Source organism: Antennarius striatus, chromosome 13, assembly GCF_040054535.1.
Source record: "Antennarius striatus isolate MH-2024 chromosome 13, ASM4005453v1, whole genome shotgun sequence".
Lineage (NCBI taxonomy): Eukaryota > Metazoa > Chordata > Actinopteri > Lophiiformes > Antennariidae > Antennarius > Antennarius striatus.
The window spans coordinates 17137672-17159497 of NC_090788.1; the positions used below are offsets into that span (position 1 = coordinate 17137672).

The window sequence follows — 21826 nt, forward strand, 5'->3', positions numbered from 1 at the left end:
TGTAAAACGGGACATTAAATAAATACTGATAAGACGTCCTTGTCCATAAACATGCAGACACACAACGACACGAAGACCCCTTTTTCACTGCAAAAATAAATTCCTCAAGACTTGAATTACATATATAATTTTAGCACAAATAGTGAGAGGTTTTTTTTTCTCCCTTTTTTTGGTTATTTTTATTTATTTATTTATTTTACAATATTTTATGCTGCGGATTCAATAAAACGTGCAGTGGCGTTAGAATTGTCAACAAACACCAGAATACACTGATTTTACTCACCGAATCGTGAATTGTTCAGAGGTTACTGTCAAATGAATCTCAAGCTGCTGTTTGCTCGTGCTGCTGAACACTAGAGCAGCAGCCCGAAGCGCCAGCGGCACTCGCAGGTGCGGGACACGCCTCCACCAATCAGATTCAAGCCTGAGCTCAGGTACGGGTGCGTCCTTCCGGGTTGGCGCACGGCTCGACAAGGATCAATAGATACAGCGGGGGGGGGGGGGGAATTGAATTCAAATATAATTTAATATCAACATACATTATTATTTACAACATGACATAGTTTACATACGTATTGAATTGCTTTTAAGTATTTTTTTAATAACAAAATCAGCATTATTTCATAATTACTTCTAACAGTTTAAATACATTTATTCATTACAAAAATCACTGAAGAAATCAAAATATGCTAAAATTTATACTAATACATAAGAACTATTGGACAACATGTGTGGAATACCGTTGATGAAACTACACAGCCAATGCAGAAATATAAGCAAATTTAGAGGGAAACTTTATTCCAGCTGTCTCATTGTCCTATACATACAGAACTATTTGATAAAGGGCTATCAATAGACTTTAGTATGTTTTCAATTGATGCCACAGCCCTCAAGTTTTATTTATCTAGAATTTAGTTGTGGCTTTTACATCTAACAGAGAATACAAAGAATAACAAGGAAACACAGGAAGAACGTTCAAAAATGTGTACTTTTATTTTGCCTTGGGATATGGTGGGATTTTTCACATCTGAGTGAGGAATGAAGGCAAAGTATCACATCGATGACAACTTCATTTAGAATCTTAAAATTTCATTCTGTGCAATCAGTCATACAGTACAATACACCAGCTCAGCCTAGAAAACATTGATTGTACACAAATAATATATCTAATTTTATAAATCTTTGTTCTCTCTCCTGCAACAACAAAGACTGCTGGTAGGAGTGCTTGTCACACCTTTTCTCAATTTACTGATGGTTTCTTACTAAAATAAAACCCTTCTGTTGCTGATCTTTGTGTAACTTTAAGAGGGGCAGGGCTGGAAAAGAGAAGTCATATTTAGTTGGTATTGCTGTGTGGTGATCAAACAGGAGAGGTCCAGGGAAAACCAGAATTTTACCAATAAGTGAGGTCAAAGTCTTAGATTAATTTTCAACTAAAAAACCCCAAAAACGACCATAAAAATGTATTACAACCAAGTCCATAAAGTTATGTTCAAGTCCACCTTGTCATAAATGCCCTGAAGGGTGCAGCAGTAAAAGCAGAGCCAACATTTGGATTCGGCTTCATCCAGTTTGAAAACTGAAATAGAAAGCATGACATTATGGCAGTCCAACACTAGCTGGCATGCATAAGGCCATATCAGCACGAACACTTTGGATTGCTGCCTGCCATGCAAATAGAGGTGAGAGGCTAGAGGATCATCAGCTGAGTGCTCGCTCTTCTGTAGCTAGAGCCTTGGGATAAATTCAGCATGGTCAGACATTCATTGTTCTGAATTACCTTCATTTACCAGAGATGAATGATAAAGAGAAAGTAAAGCAACTTGTATTATTTTGAAGGAATATCATCTATACATATGATGATCCTGTGGCATGTTTTATGCAATTATTGTATAACGTCTGCAAAAGACTACAGAAATTCATCCAAACTTCTCACAAACCAGAGACATCAAATGAGTAAGAATTCAACAGAATAATACACACAATTAACATAAATACAGTGATGATGAACAGTTCATTGTTACATGTGTAGTTTGATGTGGATATCTGGTGGTAACACGTTCTCTTCATTGTCAAAAGAACGGTTGTTTGCCACCGTGATCCGAGTTATACAAATCTACATCTTTGTAATCATTCCAAGTTGTTCCACTCCTCTAAAAGTGTTTTACAAAATCTTAAAGAGTATATCAGAATGTCACTAGCTGCTATTCCTTAATATTAGACAGCTACAGTAATGTTCAGTGTGAAGACAGGTAGCCATAGTTCAATTTATTCTGTTTCAGGAAGGCAGGTAATATGACTAAATGTTCATTATCTGTTCTTTTCAACTTTAAAACACAACCATGTCAATACATCAGGTGTCATTCCTGTCTGATAAAATCCATCTAAACACTGACTAAAGAAATCAATCTTTCAAACAGGTTGGCTTTTAACTGACTGACAAATCAACTGCCCTTTGAAGCCTCTACAGTCCACAAAGAGACTGAATCAGCCGATGGTCCCCAAACCCCACATGGAAATCTTGCAAAGGTCAACGTTTACGTTTAATCATCCTTGGGTAAACATGATACTGTATATTCGATAAGACCCGAATCAGTCATCAGTATAACTTTGGAAGATGTGGCAGCTACCACAATATGACAGTTGCATACAAGTGTTGCAGTCAAACATTGACCAGTACACGACTGAAATCTGGTGCACTTCTAATAATTCCAGACTAACATAGCTGTCATCTAACATTATCTCACAAAACAGCAGCCTGTCCTTCACTCTGAAGCAAAGAACATCTGACTAGAACTAAAAATAATTTCAAATAACTGACAAGTCAACTGAGTAGAAATCTAACACAACGTTGTTGTTTTTAAAAAAAACCAAACGACAACTACAAAATCATATTCACTTATTTTAAATTTGCATTGACATGAAATCAGTGTACTTTAAAAATTACCATCATGTCTTGGTTTGTAACAGATTTTTGAACTCTTCTTCTTCTCATCCTGGCTGCACCTTCTTTTAGAATATTAACTTGTATGTGTGGAAGCACGCCGGGAGAGGGGTGACGTCTGGAAGTTTTCATGTAGTGTTTGGTCACTTCTGAGTTTTAATGACTTTTTTAAACTGGCTGTGTCAACAGGATGGCATGAGTTTGAATTGGAACTCAGCACTGAGATCAAAATTATTCCACTTGACTACAAGAATGGCTGTGATTAACACAGGCTCACACAGCGTAAGAGTGTCGACATAGAATAATAGTTTAAGACAACTAGAGGAGAGGGAAGGCGAGATGATGGGTTTCTCTAGGAACAAAGCACAAGGTGAAGGTAAGATTGAGAAAAAGAAAGCTGGCAAGAGGCACTGAAAAGCCCCCATACTGTTCAGGAAACTGGCCACTTGGTTTCCTGCATATAACCCATTCATCAACAACAACCACACGTTCATCTGGCGCCTTCATCCACCCAGGAATCTGTCATGGTCCTCTGTACACAGGGGGTTTCAACAGGTAGCAGATGGAGGTGTTCAAGGAGGCCGTGGTAGGTCCAGCAGACTCCTCACTGTTCCTCCAACCAGGAGGGCTTGTCGGCTCCTGGCGGCCTCAACTTGACGTTGAACTGCTTCAGCGTTTGCTCCAGCTGCTGCTGGTTGCCGGCAAAGTATGCTGAGATGGCATTATGGAAGAGGAGGAGCTGCTTATGCATCACCTTTACCTGAGAGACAAAAACAAGGGAGGTCATGTCTAAATGGATGACTTTTGATTTTGATGGCTGATAATGATGCAGGCCTGCCCTTATTCTCACCTTATTCTCCTCCAGGAACTTGAGCTTGATGGTAACATCTGAACGTAGGCGCTCATACTTGTCCTTCTGGATCTGGTATTGCTGTTGAGCAGCATCTATGCGAGCCATGGCGACAGCGTCCCTTGGACCCAAACTCAGTTCCTCCAGGTCTGACCGATAGGCGTCAAACTCCAGTCTGCTCAAAAGATGTAAACAGAACTGATTTTAATTCCCCGGGAACCTTGGAATTAAAATGGGACCCACTTGAACCTGTTTTCAGTCAAAATGTTACAACAAAATGAGACAGCATTTGTATTGTTTGTGTGTGTGATGTGTTTCTGTGCACTGATCATGATTCTTCTTCTTTTCCTTTCGACTTTTCCCTTCACACTTCCTTTTCCATTTACAGCGAATCAGTTGACTTCATTTAACCCTGATCATTTCGAATAAATAAAACTAAATGTGATGAAAATAGTGGGTTGATTAAATGAGATTTAAAATTTCTGTTATTGTTAGTGTATTTGTTATTATTATCATTATTATTATTACTATTATTATTATTATTATTATAGAAACTGTCTCATATTTGTTATTTCATTCATTCATTTTCTGAACCACTTTTTCGCTTTCATGGGTCACAGGGGTTGCTGGAGCCTATCCCAGAGGACTTTGGACATGGAGCGGGAAGCTGTCCTGGATATGGTGCCAACGCATATTGGAACCACACAAAAAACAACAACCACTCACACCTATGGGAAATATGGAGCCTAACAATCCACCTGAAGGAGAGGGGTTTTTTTTTAGGTTGGAGGAAACCGGAAAACCCAGAAAAACCCATGAAGACACGGCAAGCACATACAAACACCACACTGAAAGGATTCAAATTTATTAAAAATTCATTATTATCCGCACTGGTATCATTCTCAGAGTATACCCTGTGTCATGTCCCAAGTCTGCTGGGCTCTGATAGGCTCCAGCAACCCCACGACCCACGACAGTGGAAAAAGCAGGGATTGAAGATGAATGAATTTATTTTTTCCAGAACTATTTAACAAGTATAAAGTCAACTTATCAAGGTCATGTTAAGATTCAGTGTTGCCTGTTTTTTTTCTTCGTATCCTTACCTTGCATTTTCATACAGTTTGATCGTCATCAGGGTGTCCTCCATGGTCTTATTGACCAGTGTGTTGATGCTGGACACAAAGAAGTTAATGGCACCAAGTAGAGTCTCCCCATTCTTACACAGCAACTTCTGCGTCTCTGCATTGTAGCCAAACTCATCCTGTAAAAGGCAAAAGGATTCAAGTCTGTGATGGTTTCTATATGAGCCTTATCAACTGACTGAGCTACAGAAAAACTACATAAAATGATTTTTCAGATCTCACCCGAAGCTCTGGAGATTTCTGACTGAGGTCAGCAAAGGTGTCGCCCAGTGCATGCTGTGTCTGCACCATGTTGTAGAAGTGGTTGGTCAGCGCTCTGGCCAGTCGCAGCACATTCTCATATTTTCTTTTCGTGTCTCTCAGCACCTCAATCTGGGCCTCCAACTCCAGATCCACAGTCCGGGAACCTCGACCGAAACGCTCCGAGATCATTTGCTTTGTGCACTGAAACATTGGAGGAAGAAGCACAGAGACATTCACAATCAGCCTCCTTTCAGTGATCGTACCAGACTGTTGAAAAACACAGGAATTGATCATTTGATCATTGGATACCTTGTAAGTGTTGATACCCCACTTCTTCACTGTTTCTAGCTTTTCCACAGCCACGCCATGCGTAGTTTCCTCTGCTGTCACCGATGAGCTGCTGCTGCTGTGGTGCATGTTAGAACCTGAGAGATAGGACAAAAATGTTAAAAATTAGAAACATACAAACGAGCACCCCAGGTAGAATAACATTAAAACCAACAATGAGAGGACTAAATGAAACGGATTAACTATGAAAGGACAATGAATAGAGACTGTTTCCATGATCTATTTACTGTCTTTGAAAGAATTTCCATCACCATTTTCCTTGAGCCAGTATAAAACAGGAAAATAAGTGAGACAGAATTAATACGTGAGTAAACAGCAGGAAAATAGAGAATAAAAGAAGACATACTTTTTTTAAATGCAAACACCAGCAGAATTGTTCTATTGAGCAGCTTTATATGAAAATGCTGTAAACAGGAGGGGATAATTTGGGTTGTTGCTCTTATGTACATCAGACTGACCAACAGAGCCTGTTGGAGCATGACATAGCATAACCCCTCTCTCCTCATTACCTGTGTACTCATTTGATTGGCTGGCTAAGTGGCAGACGTAAGAACTGCTTGGGGGGACGCTACCTCGCCAGTGCTTCGAGCGCAGGTCTGGGACAGTTGATGGGTGGTTGTATATAGAGGGAGAAACGGTTCAGGGTGGGTGGGTTTGGTGAAGGAAAAGGGATTTGCAACATTTTTTTGGGTAGAATGATTTAAAATCATAATTTGATATTGCAGATTGATACGGGAATAATCAAGGTTGAACAAGCATGCCCACAAATTTTTAATGTAGGACGATTATTAGAAAGTGCAGGGAAATACAGAAAATGAGGCCAACAAAAGAGAAGAGGAGGATGAGGAGCATGTGGGAGGCAATGATGAAAAGGAGGAGGAGGACAAAAACAGACAAGATGAAAAGACAACTTTTAGTGTATGACACTTTTTGAACAATGCAGACAAATGAATGATGAAGATGAGGCAGTTTGAAATGCAGCAGTACAAAACAGTTTGATGATAAATTAGACCTTTTTTAATAATACTGAATAATCATTGTTAAAGTGAGGAATCAGGATTTCTAAAATCCAGATTTTACTCAGGATAGTCCAAAAATATCCTACTTAGTTCATATGGAGCAAATTGATTTGCCACAAAATTGAAGAAATCAGTTTAATGAGAAATTCTATTGTAAAAGCAAAAATGACGGACCTCTTCCCTATAAAAAGTCCAGAAAGTAGAGGAAAAATATGTAGCGTACTTTGATAGAAAGAGCCAAAATGAGCCCCAAAAGAAGAGCAGATGGCAGAAAGTAGTGCACTGCCCATCACACCACTAAACAGAAAAAATCTGAGACTAGAAAGAGAGCATCTTTCCAAAATGAGACACCCTTCATGTGAGAATTGTCCATTAAAAACAGAAAAAGAAAAAAACCTATATAATTTCCTCTACCGCAATTCAAACAATATTGTTTCTCTATTCTGTAGATACAACAGTATCTACAGACTGGAACTTCAAGTTTAAATAGAAATTTCCCTAGCCTAAAAACTGTCACATTTTGGAATTAGGTTCTCAGTTATGGAAAATAATTAGGTCTAAAAATCCACCTAATCCTGTAACTGGGATCCTTTTGTTAAACTCTGCATTGTAGCGAACAGCAGGGCCTGAGAGAGAGAGAGTGAGACAAAGATGCAGAAATATTATCAACCAATAAGTCAGAAAGAGTGTGTTATTTTCCTTTGACAATGTTAGCAAAGAATGAAGTTGACACCATCAACCAGAAAGTGTGCTCTTGGTGGATCCTCAGCATCAACACAAGGATTAAAAGACATGCTACAAAAAGAGATAATTGACTGACCCTAAGCCCCATTATACCATTTATCACCACTGCTGAGAAATTGATCTTAATGGAGGAATTGTCAAAGGTCACAGTAAGCAAACACTCCAGAGAGGACAGCAGCGGTGCAGCTGACAAGACTGACAAGATGTCACAGATGAAAGATAAGGTTGAAGTCAGACTATACCTTTGATTGAACTTGTGGAGATGATACCCTCTGCTGTTCCTCCATAACCTCCAGATACAATACTAGTCTCATTGAGATTGGGACCTGACACCATCACCTGCTGTAGGTCCTGCAAAGTGAGTAAAAAAAACCCACACAAAACAAAGGGAAAGATAGAGGGTTTTGGGTAGGGGTATGTACAACACACAAAAGGTTAGAATGTCAGTGTTAAATGAAGACACTGGACAGTGAAGGTTAGAGGACTATTCACTAGAGGGAGACAAACACCACTATGTTAGGAAGGTTAGTCCAGACCGGAGCTGATTCAATGAATCAAGCCTCAAATAAACAGGCTAAGGTCTGTTACTCTCAATCTCATAAGTTATACTGAGAGACAAACCTGGTGGAGGGCAGGCTGACTGAAAAGATTAAGCATTTGCTAATTGTTATTAATCATATAGTATGTGACAAACTTTAAAGCTTTTATACTTTAGAGGTATTATTTTAACAGAAATACTTTAATAACTGATATATTCTCTTTTCAGAATGCTGAATCCACTTGCCCAAGATTTTTATTAAATCAAATATACTTTATAATATGTTAAACAACTTAATTGGAGAGAAAAACAATGAGAGGAGAATTTCTTTTTTTCATCTTTGCAGGTGATTAGCATGCAAATTACTCTTTTTCTAGCACCCTTCGTGAAAAAGGCTCCTGGAAGCCCACAGGGAAAAAGAGTGCAGCAGACAGAAAACACACCACTGAAGTTCCTAGTCAATTATCAACTTGACTAATGACTTGAACTCAATATCCCCCACTTATGGGTGCAGGCCAGGGGACTGCACCAGCACAGCTGTGTTAGAACTTAAGTTCAACCCCAACTCAAGTGACTCAATGATCTACACTGCAGGAAATGCTCAAGTAAACTATTTTCTCCTTCCAAAATAATCAAATCCCTTCAGTAAAGTTACGTTACAAGGCCAACGACTCTTCTTATGTATGGTTCCCTTAATTAAGCTTGCCATTTTCTGTTTGTCTTTCTGCTCGAGTATCAGCTCGCAAGGAAATAAAAAATTTATTTGTAACGGATTTATGGAAAAGGGATATCTGGACTGAAACAGGTCTGGCAAACCATGTGAACCTTAGCTCCTGCAACAGACGGAAATTTTAATATGACTCTCATCTGCAGTGAGCAACCCTTTCATTCCATTCTCTTCAAACACAGCTTGTTGACTGAACCACAGGCAAAGATCCATATCATCCATCGTAAAATGCAAACTGGAGACATAAAGGAGACTCCCTGAAACCCCGTCCACACGATGCCGGAACTTTTTGAAAATGCAACTTTTTTGTTGTGTTTACGCCTTTCGTCCACAGGACAACGCAGATATCCGGAACGAAAATGCAACTTTTTGAAAACGCTAGCCTAGGTGGATTTTTTTTTAAACACTGGGTCTGCGTTGTCGTGTGGACCGTGTATCCGCAACTTTTTAAAAACGCTGACGTCTTGCCTGCGACGGAAACCGCTGTGACGTCATATTTATGGGCACGTGTGTACAAACATGATGGATGTACGAACCTTGTTGATGGCAGCATTCTTGAAGGCGTTTTGTGACAACAAAACACAGAGGATTCCCATTGGATAAAATTTGACTCAATACTGCCACCACATGGTTTGTCATGCTTACAGCCGTCTTCGAAAATGCAGTGATGCGTTTACATGTGGACGGAGATTTTTTTGAAAACGTTGTTGTGTGGACGCGAATCATTTTCGATGCGTTTTCAAAAAGTTGCGTTTTCAAAAAAATACGTCATCGTATGGACGGGGCCTTAGATGCTCTGGTAAATCTGTAACTCTTTCCTTTCAGTAAATAAACCCAAGGAGTGAGCTTGATGCCACTAAAATTCAATAAGGTAAGACTTGTCACTAGTTGATAATCGACATAATTGACATAATAGTGGAATCGACAGACTTGTACGGAACTATAATACTTTCATTTTTACTGTCATTGTACAATTTGAGCCGAAAAGAAAATGTGCTCCAAATCTTTTGAGGGACTGACAGGCCTGACTGTTGTGTTTGTTTGCCCATTTATAAACGTCTGTGATCATTATCTTAATGGAACTTATCAACTTCACAAGTAGTGTCCCATTTCCTAGATCTAGATTTCAACCACTTCCCCTCCTTACTCTGTGTTGAAAGTTGGGTGGATGGGGGTCTACTCAGAATTAGGGGTTAGGGTTAAAAGTTACAAGCGGTGCTCAGCTCTCAACACATTTGTCAAGACAGAAAACAGAACAGCAGCAAATTCAGGTCTGCAGCTTCAACAGTCTGTGTAGGACATGACAGTTACTGTGTGTGACACCATGTTTGTGTTGTCAGCTCACACCAGATAAACTAAGACATCACACCAGAACATCACCCAGGTGCACACACAAAAGCTATGCTACATGAGCTCCAAACAGGCAAGGTGAACAATCAAATAAAACCATAGTGTAATGTGGCATGTGTTAGCTGGTTACTAGTTTTGTTAACACTACACAACTTGACGAATCTTTTAAATCAGGACAGAGATTCTTTCTAGCTAGGGTTAGTCTGAGACGTAATGGTATGCACAACTGCACAATGGTTTGCGCTATAAATTAAATATCTGACATTTGAGATAAACAAATGCAGCGATGGATGGCAATTTCATGCCCCACAAACTCAAACCACTGAGCAGGATTACACACCAATACAAACACACAAACACACAAATGGCCTGCTCACCCTGGCGCCTCTGGAGCTCCCTAACTTGTCATCTAAGCTCCACTGCAGTTTTGCAGCCTGCACAGAGATGGAAGGAGGGAAAATCGACAAACAACAAATACGAAACAAATATCATGACAGAAATAATGAAACAAAACAGAATAAGGTAAAAGAAATAACTTTTCAGACAGCAGGACTGTAGGGTGGAGAGACTGATATGATTGATATCACGTCTGTGTAGGTTCTCATTTATTCAGGTCATACTTAACCAAAGTTGTTTAAAAAGTCACCAGGAAAGTCACCAGAACTATAGAAGCCTCTTGGATGAGAGGTCAAACATCTTCAAGAAACTTTCAGTGGATTGATTTAAACAACTTTGGATAGATATCATGGCAGATTGGGAATAGTCATTGAGCTTGTTTAATGGTGAAGTTGTTCATCTTGTAAATTCTGTAAAGATGTGTTGCTGATGTGTTGTAGTTTCTCTCTCCATCTGTTTACCCATCTGTTACCAGTAATTAATCTCCTAACGTCACGATGTTACATGCAATAAAAAAAAACCATCCCTAAGACCAGAGATCAACAAACTTGGACTCAATGTGTAAAACAAGTCATCACCAAACACATCTTGCTGTTGTGTACGTCATACCCCCTACTGTAAGACAAAAGTTTTGAGGCCTCTGGGTCACTGATTTTGCCTAAACGAACAGACAAAAAAGTCCTGCTACACATACAGTATAAAACACCACTAACACACAAATGAAATTGTGGTTATGACTGTTAAGAACTTAACTTTGTGCAGGACATCAAATGACAGTGGTTTTTGCATTATTGTGGTTATTGACAAAGACCTAGAACCAAAACCTACTCTCTAACCAAAAACCCATTGTCAGCCTTAACCTCTTGCAAACATGGATATCTTAACCACAAACAATAGAAACCCTGGCTGAATGATGGGCATTTTTTCCACTGCATTTTCTCCATTCACTGCTTGTTTCCTTTAGGAGTTCCACAACGTCATGGTGTCAGTCACTGATGTTTTCATGCAAGCAGCAGAAGTAACCCACATCAGAGAATTTATAAGTAACAAAATTATTTTGAAAATCTGCTGATTATCTAAGTTTGTTGCTGGCAGTCAGACCCTCTCTGCCACTCGCCATCCCTGTTCTGGCTCAATCACAATGTTTTAAGATCCAAAACAAGACTCCTACTTTTCCTTATTCCATTATTTTTGAATGTTTTTATGAGGAGAATAATTATATACAGTGTATCTATAATTGCAGTAAATAGCTGACACCATTCCCCGTTTGCAGAAACAGCAGTACCCCCCTATGAGGACAAGCAATGTTCTGCTGCGGAGTTAGTAAAACACAACGGAGCAAAGAAAAATCAAACTATTTAAGGAACACTATATTTAGAATATTTTCAGCCAATCACTGTTATTAGAACTCCCTTTTCGGTCAGAAACTAAACCCCTTTCATTGCTCTGCAAAGCATCCAGAATGCTTTGATGAAATCAAATCAAACAATTTAACATCCAAGAATAAAACTAGTTTCTGATCAACCGCTGAATTGATTGGGTAATTTGTGTCACTCAGGGTCATGCAATAACATATAGGAATCTATCAATTAAGCAGTTAAAAAAACAACTCAGTTTAGTTGTGAAATAAAAGTTATATATGTTGCCAAACTATTCTGGCAGCGTTAAAAGAGCATAGATGGATAAAACAGCTTTAGCTTCCACTCAGAGGGGGCTGACTGACAGCAATATAAAGCAGTGAACATATTTAAATCTATATGATTGATTGTTTTTGGATGACTAAAATATATTTTGGTGCTGATCCCATTTTCAGCGGTACAGTTCTTCCAGTGCCTTCCCAAACCCTAATCTTGTAGCTTTTCCACTCTGGCCACGTCGACTGTAGGCAATGCACAGACTAACTTAAAAATAAACTCTTTCTTTAACACATCAGTCTTTGTCCATCTGCAAGGTCAACACAGTTGGTTGCAGCTTGAATTTAAAGTGCTCTGCAGTAGGTATCAATCTGATTCCACTGAGCTTTCACCCAAGGACAGCGTACTGCGAGCTTTGGATTAACTGCCGGTCACAGTCAGGTAATAATAGACACTAAACATTGCAGGGAATCCCTTCTAGTAATACACTAAAATAAGGTGACCATACCAAACGGTTTAATACTTGTACGTTAGTGCAAGCATGGTGAAAAGTTAAAACTTTGTTTTACTACATAAGTGGAGGTACACCTAGTTTGGTTAGCAAATAAAACTCAGTGCTTCCTCCAGGATCTTCAGTCTGTTTGTCCAACAAGGTGTGCCGTTTGACACAGTCAACTGCACATTCCCTTACCCTGAAACCATCATCAAGACTTGCGATGTCAGGAAATCAAATATTCTGGCTCAACTTGCTGTGCAGAGGAATAAAGTGTTTCTTCAAGTAAGCAGTCCCAACAACTCTACTAGAGTTCTTAACTTATATTAGTTAAATGTTTAGTGCTGATGTTAAACAAATACAGCAGAGTCATGCATAACCCTGAATGAGGTAACAAACAGTAGGCAGCTGGTCTCCAATGCTGATTCACCTGTACAATTTCTCTTGTTGTACCTAATGAAGACCTCACACTAATGGTTTTTAGCGCTGATTTTACACTACTGAAAGTTTTATGCCAACAAAAGCTTCCAGACCCAAAACAAAGAAGCATTTGTTCAGCATTTCTAAGTCAGTGCTTAATAGCAGTTTGTGTGACGTGGTCAAAAACTCAAGAGTTCGGAGGCACCTGGAAGACATCAAACAGGGAACTATCTGGCCACAATGGGGAAGGTTTGTTAGCCATGAAACAACCGACAGCCAATGAGAGCAGGCAAAGGCACCGTCCGAAGTTACACGTCATACATAACAACAATGTCAGCTTAAACAGTTGGTGAAAAAACATTGCGGACAGTCAACTAGGACACTAGCCATGACTCACCTGCTCAAGGCTGTCATCCTCTGGTAGCGTCCCCGTGTCTCCATTACTGTTGATAGGAATCTCCATTGTCGCCGCTTTACTCAGAATGTTGTCTGTCATGTTGCACAGTGTCTGCTAAAAAAATACAGAAAGCATGGATTTAACAGAGAAATGCGTAAATAAAGTGAAAAAGGGGGGTCTGTAAACTCCTTTGATGGTGAGACCAGAGCTTAGTCAAAACAGTAGAATTATTAGGTAGATGGGAATATAATTGCCACAAACAACCATAGAACTGGTTTTCAAAGAGCAAGGCTACCACTCAGCATAAAAGCACCTAATAAATGCCCCATGTCCAAGAGCCGCCACAACAATGAGCTTCCTTGTTGAAGTGGCCACTCTATTGTACGTTTTAGCGCCCCCTCCTTGAAAATCCAGACAGAAAGAGAGACGGTAATATGTTTAAAACATTCTTCAGTTATTCTATTAGATCTCAGTGATTTAGAAACCTACAGTATATAAACAGCGGTGTGAAATAGTGTTTGCCCTCATCCTTCCCCAATCACTTTTTCACACAGGGCCACGTAAGTTTGGATTTCGTGTTCCCTTACTAAAAATCTTAATTTAAAAACTGTTGGGCTATCTCAGAACAATATTTAAATTTGATGATGTGAAATATTAAAGTATGAAAAACATGCAAAAAAAAATTAATCAGGGACACTTTTTTCACATCACGTTCATGTTTTTAAGAGCAAAAAAAATTAATTAATAATGCTGCAGAATAATGAGTCAGGACAGGGAAATTAAGGGACGATGAGTGATGTGTACTCCTTGAGGGTTCCGAACCACCTTTTCCACTAGTGACACACAATTCTCATTTTTACCTGTCATGTGTGTTGTGTACAAGGTGAAGATGACAGATGGTGAAACAAATGACGACTGAGGGGTTGTCAGTAAGACAGAAACACTCTGCATGTTTAAAATGTTTCCCTGCCCCAGAAAAACCCAGGGGCTCTTTCTTAAAGCAAGTCTAACAAATATGGCAAGCTTATTCTGGTTAGTCTGGCTTATTTTAAATTAAACTCCACATGGCAAACATGCTTGACAGTAATATGGTTCTTATATCTGACAATCACAGGAAACAAATTCACAGCTCAACTCTTTCACTTCCATCAACATGTATTGCAAAGACACAGCCATAGATGCTGCTCCCAAAATAAGGCTAATGTGAAGTCTAGAAATGAAGAGTTATCACAGCTTTTATTCTAGAGCAGAGTGTCATTCCAACAGGCAAACGTACACCTGATCTCATTGCAGCAAGTTGTGCAATGTGGAGGTAAATGAACATTAACAATACAATCAGTACGTCATTACACACTAGGCTTTTTGTTCTCTTAGTCAATGCAGACCGCAATTTACGTTGCTTTTATTCAAATAGAGAACCATTGCAGATTCTATAACTGGGGATGATGCTAAAGGCTTGTGAGTTTCTGCTGAAGACTTTAATGATTTAATCCCAATATAATTACAAACACTGAACATAACTAATACATGATAAGCTTAGAAACCTTTTTAAGGTTTCTAAACACAGTTTCTTTTTAAAAAAAATATTACTGATCTGATCCCCGCAGGGAAATTTGTCTTTTACATATTGCACAAAATCAACCGATGTGTGTTCACATTTGATCTGACTCAACTCAGTACTGTATTGGCCTACATCACAAACACACCACTGACCATCCCAGTCCGTTTCCCAAGGCTTTACACGAGTGTTGACTTAAGATACTCACACTGAGCTTCCTTCACCCAACACCACGACAGCTGACCAACTTTATCAGAGTTGGGGGGGAAAATATCTGGACGTGGTTTGACAAGAGAGGGGTTTTTTTTGTGTGCGTATTTTAAACTGACTAGGAACGTTCGGCATTTCGAACCACAATACACCTGGAGACACCTACATCTACATCTGAAATCCCACGTTCAGCTCCTTAACCCACCCCGTGTCTCTCCCAAGTCAAATAAATGACATGGCAAAAGAGTAAATACCAGGTACTCACATGGTTTTAAGCGTATACTGTATTCCACAATAACACAACTCCGCTTGGTTAGTGAAATTAGACAATCATGGTTTTCATTTTTATAATAAAGGGACCAAAACTTCAATTAAGAAGAGCTTAAAAAAAAGAAAACGTCATCGTTAACAGGTGCACCTGCACAAGTCCGCCGCAGGTTAACGCGAACTGTCCCCGACAGGACAGTCCATCCAGCAGTTTTCTCCCAAGGCAGAACAAATGACAGATCATGGTTTTTATTTCTTGAAAGTAGTAAACATATATAAGCCTCTCTTCTAGCTGGTGATCATTTGTTTCTACTAAAGGCCTGCCTCTAGTTCACACAAGCAGCTGTTAAGAGGAAACAGGTTGATAATAGAAAACAACACAATGAGGTTCATATACAAAGCTGGCTTTTTATCGATGGTAGAAAAGCAAACTTTGGAACCAAGATAAAGAGAAATATTTTCGAACGGTTTGACTTACGGTGAGCTCGGTCCGTCGTAAAAGCTAACGAGCAAGCTAATAACAAGCTAACGGCGGTGCATCTCAGTTCATGCGCGGCTATGAGACTGGCAAGTCTTTTGTCAGCCCAGGGGGGGGAAAAAAAACGTCCCTGCAGCTTTTTTTTGTTTGAGATTAATTTAATGACACAGTGAGGTAACGTCTTCCACCAACTGTGTTTGTCCTCTGACTCTACGTAAGTATTCCTCTATCTTCTTTTAATGAAGCCAGGAGAAACGCTTTACGGAACTGACGACACGGTTAGACAGACACGCTCCAATTTAAAGAAGGTGTATTTAAATGAGGATGGCTCACTCGTTATAAATTCATGTTGTGGTATTTGTACGTGGAATATCGAGTAGTTTATATACGAGTACTGCCTAATGATATAAGAATTTTTGGTCAAAACCATTCTGAGAAAAACAGAGGCAAAGGTTTCCTAGATATCCATTGGTTTGTCACCCTTCCGGATTGTATTTGAAAATCGGAACAGAGTGAGAATCTGTTTTTTACCTCCACCCGGATGCTGACTATCTTTGGTTGTCTGCTGCGGATGATGTGTTCAGGTTTTAGACAGGTGTGAAAAGTACCTGTACGTTATCTAGGAAAATATCTACAGTATATGTTCTTTTTAAGTTACTATTGTTAGCGATAATAAAGACAAAACAGGTGAACACAAAGGTTTATTACAAGTTCAAATATTCCTAGAAACTCTGGACCCAGTTACAGTAAGTATAAGTGGATTTTATTGGGATGAACTAACCTCCTCAGTGCTGCGAATCGAGCCTCTGAAGGACAATTCCTCAATTTTGCAATGTTTAAGGTCTGGCATTTGGTTTTGCTGGAAAAAGTTCCAAATAAAAGTTGAAACAAAGATCCCTCCTGACAGACAAAGGATGTTGGGTTGAATTCGGTGTTTGGGGACAAATGTGAAAACGCCCCTTCACGCCCAAAAGACATACAACCGAACAACCACAACAATGGAGGTTTAAAGGGTTAAACGTGTTTGCAGATTATCTCTGGTATTCTTCTTGGAAAATACACCACAGTGACGTTTTAAACCATTGCCAAGGCTGATTCTAAACTGACTGTACTTTATAAATTTTCAAGTGATTTTTCAAGATGCTCATCACTGGTATAGAGGTGTTCCTGAGGGACGAACAGCATCACCACATTACTGCCCTCTGTAGGTCCATAGTAGGATCTAACCCACACCCAGTGCATGAGGTCAATGAGAAACGACAACTAATCTGATCATAATTGTTAAAAGAAAACACAAATATTAATCTTGAATCACATGAAATTGTAGTAAAAATTTGCATAATCTGTGATTGAAGTGTGTGTGTACCATATACATCATCTATATAGTTTACTTCTCATGTCATCCATCTATTGAAACATCACTTTACACTCAGTCTTTATCGTCACCATTAGCAGATGCCTTTAAGTCTCAATCTGTATGAAGTGCCTGTGCACATTCACACGCACAACACATGTCTTCTTTAATAAACAGTAATGTTTTCATAATTCACTTTTCTCTCCTGATCCTCCTTAGTTACACAGATGACAAGGAAATTTTTAAAAAAATTAAAAACCAAAACAATATACAAATACACAATAAACAAATTATATGGCTTTACGCCAAGGAACAAAGTATTAAGTGCCAAAACTAAAAGATAAACCACTCATAATAAGTGTGAATAGTGCATACAATACAATTGATTATAAAGTCCATGGACAGGTAATTGTCACTTCGTAGTGTAGCCTTTAGGTGACATATTCATAAAAGAACCACACTGAACATATGAGTCACCAGTCTCAGAGGGCAAAAGACAGCACGACAGCCAGTTTAGAAATTGCTGCTTAATAAAAAGTATATATATAGACTACACTTGGCTGGCTTCCACCTCAACTAAAGAACACGCAGCTAATGTTCACACATTAACTTAAAATTTACAAGCACATAATAAAAGGAGCAGACCAATGTTACATTATTTTATGTACAACATCTCTGCACACCCTTAGAGAGAAAAAAGGAAACTGTGTGGCATTAAATAACACATGGGTGGAGGAAGCACATTCAAACGCTCCTCCCTGCAATCTGCACCCCAATCAAAGTTTTTAGCTCAGAAAAAAAACATGCGTTCCATGCATCACACACACACACACACACGCACACACACACACACACACACACACACACACACACACACACACACACACACACACACACATGCACACACTCGACCACTATAAAGGTGAGTTAGTGTGATGATAGAGGTCCACCCTGTAACAACCAACTGCTTGCATGTATGAATAAAGCTCTATGAACAATGTTAACTGTGCTGGATGAGTTCCTAGAAACACTGTCGGATTGAGGGGATTCAAATGGGTTCTGCAATCAATCAGAGTCTTAGTGGTGGGAAGTTAAAGTGAGGGGAAAAGGGAGCAATTTATTAATCAATGAATTTGATGCAGAAAGAGGTGTGGAGCCAAAAGAAACCCTCGTGGTATTTTTACACAGCGGGTTTGAAATGCCACATGGGATTGTTTTGTTAGCGGAAGTGTGCTTGGATACGGTATGAATTTTCCAGCTGTCTGTGTGTTTTTGGTACCAGTCTGACTCACTACCTGTCGTAGTGAACAGGGTATGGTGTTCCTTCTATACTAAATAACTGGAAAAGAAATTTATAGCTTGAAAGCTAGCAAAGACATTAAAAATATAAAAATCGGCAACCTAATTGTGTACAGCTGCTACTGCAGATGTGTGTGTGCACTACTATCCCTGCGGAATACATCATAGAAGGCACAGTTATCACTGTTTTTTATTATCTTTCTTCTTGGTTAAATGTTGTTTTCAGTGTGTTCTTTTTTTCATGTAATTTTCACGTATGTTTTTCAAGTTTTCCTGTCGTACATTTTATTGTAATTACGAGACTGTTTATCAGGGAAAAATTGAGAAGTCGTGAACAGGGTTTGCAAAGCAAACACAACTTTGTGTGGAAGCAATTGAATTACAGTCATATTGTCCCAATTTCAAGTAGCTCTTCACTAAAATGATAAATAGTGAAGACAAGTCCTGCATATTTTTGTTATTTTAGTTGGTTTTCAGGCCGTTGCATTGGTGAGCACTGTTGCCTCACATCAAGAAGGCTCTGGGGTCAATTCCTTTTGTGCAGAGTTTGTGTGTTCTCCCTTTGCCTGTGTGAGTTCTCTTTGGGTTCTCCAGCTTCCTGTCACCTCCATAAACAAGTATCTGTAGGTGTGAGTCTGTGTGTGTTTGGTTGTCTTTCGTGTTGCCCAACGATGACATTGCGTCATATCTGGGGTTTGCCCCATCATTCTCCTTTAGACAAGTCGGATCGGCTCCAGCAGACCCGTGAACCCAGCTGTAGATGAGAAAATTACAATAGTTTATTCTACAAGAATATGACTGATGACAGCCTCTCTTCAGTGTGAGGATTGGTTGACGTTGGTCAAAGATTGAGAAAGTATTGTTTTAAAATTGCATTCATGTATTTCATTCAATTGAATTATTTTTTTCTCACACTATTTCTTAATCTGTTTTTAGTTAACAGTAATATCTGTGAACCACACTAGTCACACTCATCCTCCAGATTAGCCAATTTCTTCTGGTTATGATTGTGATTAAATTTTATTGTGTGGCAAATCTGAAATAGTATTGATTAGATTTATTGGGGCTTCCTTTGGACATATTAGTCCCATGTGCGTTATACATGACAGGGCCAGGGAAGATCACAATTAATGGCGGGGTTATAAACAAGCAAGGCCGTCTCCTTTTGCTTTTGGGTCTAAAGGTGAAATTGAAATGAAGTGTTGTTTATTTTCATGAAATTGTTAAGAAGTTATCCAAAAAATTCAAATGCACACAGCTGCAGTGTGCTTAGTCAGTTTAAAAGCAACTTTAAAAAAGAGACATGCAGTGAAACAGCAAAGTAAGACCTGCAGAAGAGACTTGCTACGACAGACAACTTTGTTTGAAACACTTGAAAAGTTTTACTATCAAAACCAAATTATCGTAATTCTAATCCTAATTTGAACCTGTTTTGTTTTGTTTTTTACCTCTTGTGATCTTTTCAGGGTTTTGCTTTTGACAAGGAGGAATTTCATGCTGTAAATATATCTTTACATTCTCACTTCCTGTTGAACAACAGAAAATGGTAACAAACATGTAAATTATCACTTGAATAGACATATTCAAGAATGGCATGGATTTCTTTGTTAACCACACACATTCCTAATCGTGTCACGACCATTCATTTCATTATAAATCCGTAGATAGTCATGTGACGCAGCAAAGAGACTAGTAGTTATCTGTCTGGTAAATATCATGGTTTCAGTAAGTGGTGGTGAAAGTTTTGGTGTCTCAGTTAGTCAGTGACCACAGGAAGAGTGATTGAGACTGGAGAATAATGAGTTACTGGAATCAGGGTTTTTTTTATTCCTTACTCAGTCGATAGCGTGCAGACTGACCCGCTGAATCATATAGAGACTCACACAAAGGTAATCAAAGTCTCATAGGTGCACATTCATGACACAAACAGACACTTTCTTAGCTAATCCTTGGTGAAAATCAGAAATTAATGCATTTCACATGTTCAGCTCTGTCTTTGTAGGTTCTCAGTTATCCAGGTCATGGTTATTCAAAGTTGTTTAAATCAATCCACTGGACTTTAATGAAGTTTTTTGAAAACATTTCACCTCTCATCCAAGAGGCTTTTTCAGTTCTGATGGATGCTGGTGTTGTCCCAGCTTATTAACCCTGTGGGGTGTGGTCGTTGCTAATCACATTCCAACAACCATTGTGGAACCGGTCTGGCTCCTCAACAATGGTTGATGGAGGTGGCAGGGGGTGTCAAAGGGAAGGGTCGTTGGAATGCGAGTTTCACCTTTGTATACTAATGAGATTCATCAGCATGAGACACATCACCTGAGTTAATCTGCTGAGACCTTCTTTTTGGGATTTTCGTAAGGACATCATTGTAAATGGGCGAAAGGTGATGTCGCAGACCACCCCCCTGTTCAGTGATGGCCTCTCCATTTCGATGATGGATGGCTTCTTTCACTCCTCTCTCCAACCATCTGTCGCCCTCGTCCAAGATATGAACACTGGTATCTTGAAATGAATTCCATCTTCCTTGAGGTGAAGGAAGACTGCTGAGTCCTGTCCTGATGAGTTCCCTCAATGATCAGCAATTTCGGTCCATTTCATTCCTGATATCACCTCATGGTGGCACCAAATCCCTAAATAAACACAGCCGAATGAGCATTGGGTCTGCTGTACGAAGCATAAATACACTAAGATCCAGCTTCACATAAGCTCCTTCAGTCTAACTTGCTGTATATAATGCTGTAGCTGACTTCATCAAAGATACACCTCAGTTACAGTTGAAGTGTGGATGAAGGAAAGTAGCTTGGATAGCTCCCTGTGAGGAAAAATGATGTGGCTGTGCGACAGTGACTCCAGCAGCTTTTACAATCATCGACTGGATGAGTAAGGGCCTTTCAGAGCCATTTGGAACCCTTCTCTAAATCCACATATGAGTGTCTCGCTTCTTGTAAACAGAACACTTAATGAATTTGTCAGTCAGTCAGGTGCTTTATTGTCCCCATGGGGAAGCTCAATCAGAGAAATATACATGGTGTTACTTAATATGCTCAAAGGATAACAAGATAAAAGACATGTCGCAAATTCCAACAAATCATAATCTTACACAATTCTTAATGTAGAGTAATACATCTATTACAGTATAATTCCCTTGTTAAATACTAATTGAACCATATATTTGTCCATGAGTACTGCTCAGTCAGAGTAAATTGCAGAAAATTGTACATTTTACAGTGTTTTTAGTCGTGTATTTGTGTCTCAGCGTTTAGTCAAGTTACTGTGTTTTTTGCAATATAAATACCCGGTAGCCTGGACCTCTTGGTAAAATGTAGTAGTACGTCTGATCAGTAATCACAATTGAGAATTAAACATATTTACTTCAGGAAATAATCATTCTTTATGTATGTTTTGACATATTTCT

General features: G+C 39.1%; 1 protein-coding gene across 6 annotated transcripts; it reads right to left on the reverse strand.

Annotated features, from left to right (window-relative positions):
* Positions 1–587: 587 nt before the first annotated feature.
* Positions 588–16011, reverse strand: arfip2b (ADP-ribosylation factor interacting protein 2b). Of its 6 annotated transcripts, none has more exons than XM_068331910.1 (10): positions 15759–16011; positions 13246–13356; positions 10283–10339; positions 7533–7641; positions 7116–7172; positions 5489–5604; positions 5159–5380; positions 4898–5055; positions 3795–3969; positions 588–3704 (listed from the first exon to the last, which is right to left on the reverse strand). In XM_068331910.1, the coding sequence occupies exons 2-10, from the start codon at positions 13342–13344 to the stop codon at positions 3549–3551; spliced, it is 1149 nt and encodes a 382-aa protein (XP_068188011.1). In that variant the 5' UTR covers positions 13345–13356; positions 15759–16011; the 3' UTR covers positions 588–3548. The 6 variants fall into 6 exon arrangements, with proteins under 6 accessions (XP_068188011.1, XP_068188010.1, XP_068188014.1 ...); XM_068331909.1 differs by having other exon boundaries at positions 589–3704; positions 13246–13359; XM_068331913.1 differs by lacking the exon at positions 10283–10339 and having other exon boundaries at positions 589–3704.
* Positions 16012–21826: the final 5815 nt, after the last annotated feature.

Bases quoted from the DNA above. Each gene is read 5' to 3' on its own strand.
- arfip2b (XM_068331910.1), bottom strand. From the start codon at position 13,344: ATGACAGACAACATTCTGAGTAAAGCGGCGACAATGGAGATTCCTATC. The intron at 7,173-7,532 runs GTATAGTCTGAC...TCTCTCTCTCAG, and splicing joins CTCCACAAGTTCAATCAAAG to GCCCTGCTGTTCGCTACAAT. The intron at 5,056-5,158 runs GTGAGATCTGAA...TGCCTTTTACAG, and splicing joins AGAAATCTCCAGAGCTTCGG to GATGAGTTTGGCTACAATGC.